This window comes from Mastomys coucha, unplaced genomic scaffold, assembly GCF_008632895.1.
Source record: "Mastomys coucha isolate ucsf_1 unplaced genomic scaffold, UCSF_Mcou_1 pScaffold21, whole genome shotgun sequence".
Lineage (NCBI taxonomy): Eukaryota > Metazoa > Chordata > Mammalia > Rodentia > Muridae > Mastomys > Mastomys coucha.
In genome coordinates this window covers 15,295,113-15,296,203 of record NW_022196904.1, presented here as the reverse complement: position 1 = coordinate 15,296,203, position 1,091 = coordinate 15,295,113, and the positions used below count along the sequence as shown (strand labels likewise).

Here is a 1,091-nt window from a genome sequence, read left to right as displayed (position 1 = left end):
AGGATCTATGTCCACTGTTCCTTACCTTGGGAATCTTACCTCTTCTGTGAAGTCACATAGGTCCATCAGAACAGTTGCCTGATGAACTAAGGACCTGTACATCTGTGTTCTCCATGTAGAGTCAGAAGGAGATGCCCAGGTGTCCTAGCCTAAGCATGGTTCCTATGAAAGTGCACTGGCTAGTCCAATAAGCTAGGAAAATCAGACAGGTAATAAATCAGTCTACCCTGTTAGTTCTAACAGGTCATGTTCCAATCCTGACCCCACTCTCCCTAAGTGACCTGAACTCAGAGTCCAGAACACTGACCTGTAGCCAGGACTTTGTAGTGGTCCTCCTTTTAATAATAATTGATATGTGTCCCTCAGACAGACCCTATCTGAAGTCCAAAGGTCTTTCATATGGCTACAGTTATTTTGAAAGCCACACAACCAAGGCTTGTTCCAGTTCATTGGCTGAGTTATGACAGCATACAACCCATTCTCAGCAGGATAAATTCAGAAAAGTATTTCTGATACTGCAGGTTCCCTACACCAAATGTATCCTGCACTAAATGCTCAAGCCAAATTCAGGAATAACACAAAGTCTGACAGGGAGTAGACAAGTCCAGACCTGATGGTCCTTGTTTACAAAGTAGAAGCACTCAATAAACTTGGCACACAAATATAAAATAAAATATGTGGACTGTTTACTGGGTGAAACATATGGATCTCTTTAGGTTCAACCTCCACATTTCAGATTTGTTGGGGAAAAAAATCTGTTTTCACTTGCATGGCATTATGAAACTTCAGAGAATCTATTGCTGTACATGTTTTCTCTGACACTGTGGGCAGGCCACTGGACATTGGTGGTTATTTCAAACTGTGCTTGTTCTTCCCTGTCAGCAGAACTTATCCCTTTGTATCAGGAAAAAGTTTGAACATTCTTTAGTACATTGAGTACATACTGACCGTCTTCCTCTTTAGTTTCATTGAGCAACAGTGATCCAAGAGTGAGTTGAGAAGTATGGAAAGAGGACCATTGACATTCAGGCTAGTGCCTGAAGAGATGACTTAATGGTTGAAAGCAGTGCCTACTCTTTCAAAAGTTATGT

At 41.5% G+C, this 1,091-nt stretch overlaps 1 protein-coding gene across 1 annotated transcript in view; it reads right to left on the bottom strand.

Annotated features, from left to right (window-relative positions):
• Positions 1 to 1,091, bottom strand: part of LOC116100288 (carcinoembryonic antigen-related cell adhesion molecule 5-like) — a 282,093-nt gene that overhangs the window by 7,420 nt on the left and 273,582 nt on the right. The window contains 1 exon segment of the mRNA XM_031384112.1: positions 920 to 1,030. Coding sequence (XP_031239972.1) covers positions 920 to 1,030 — 111 coding nt within the window.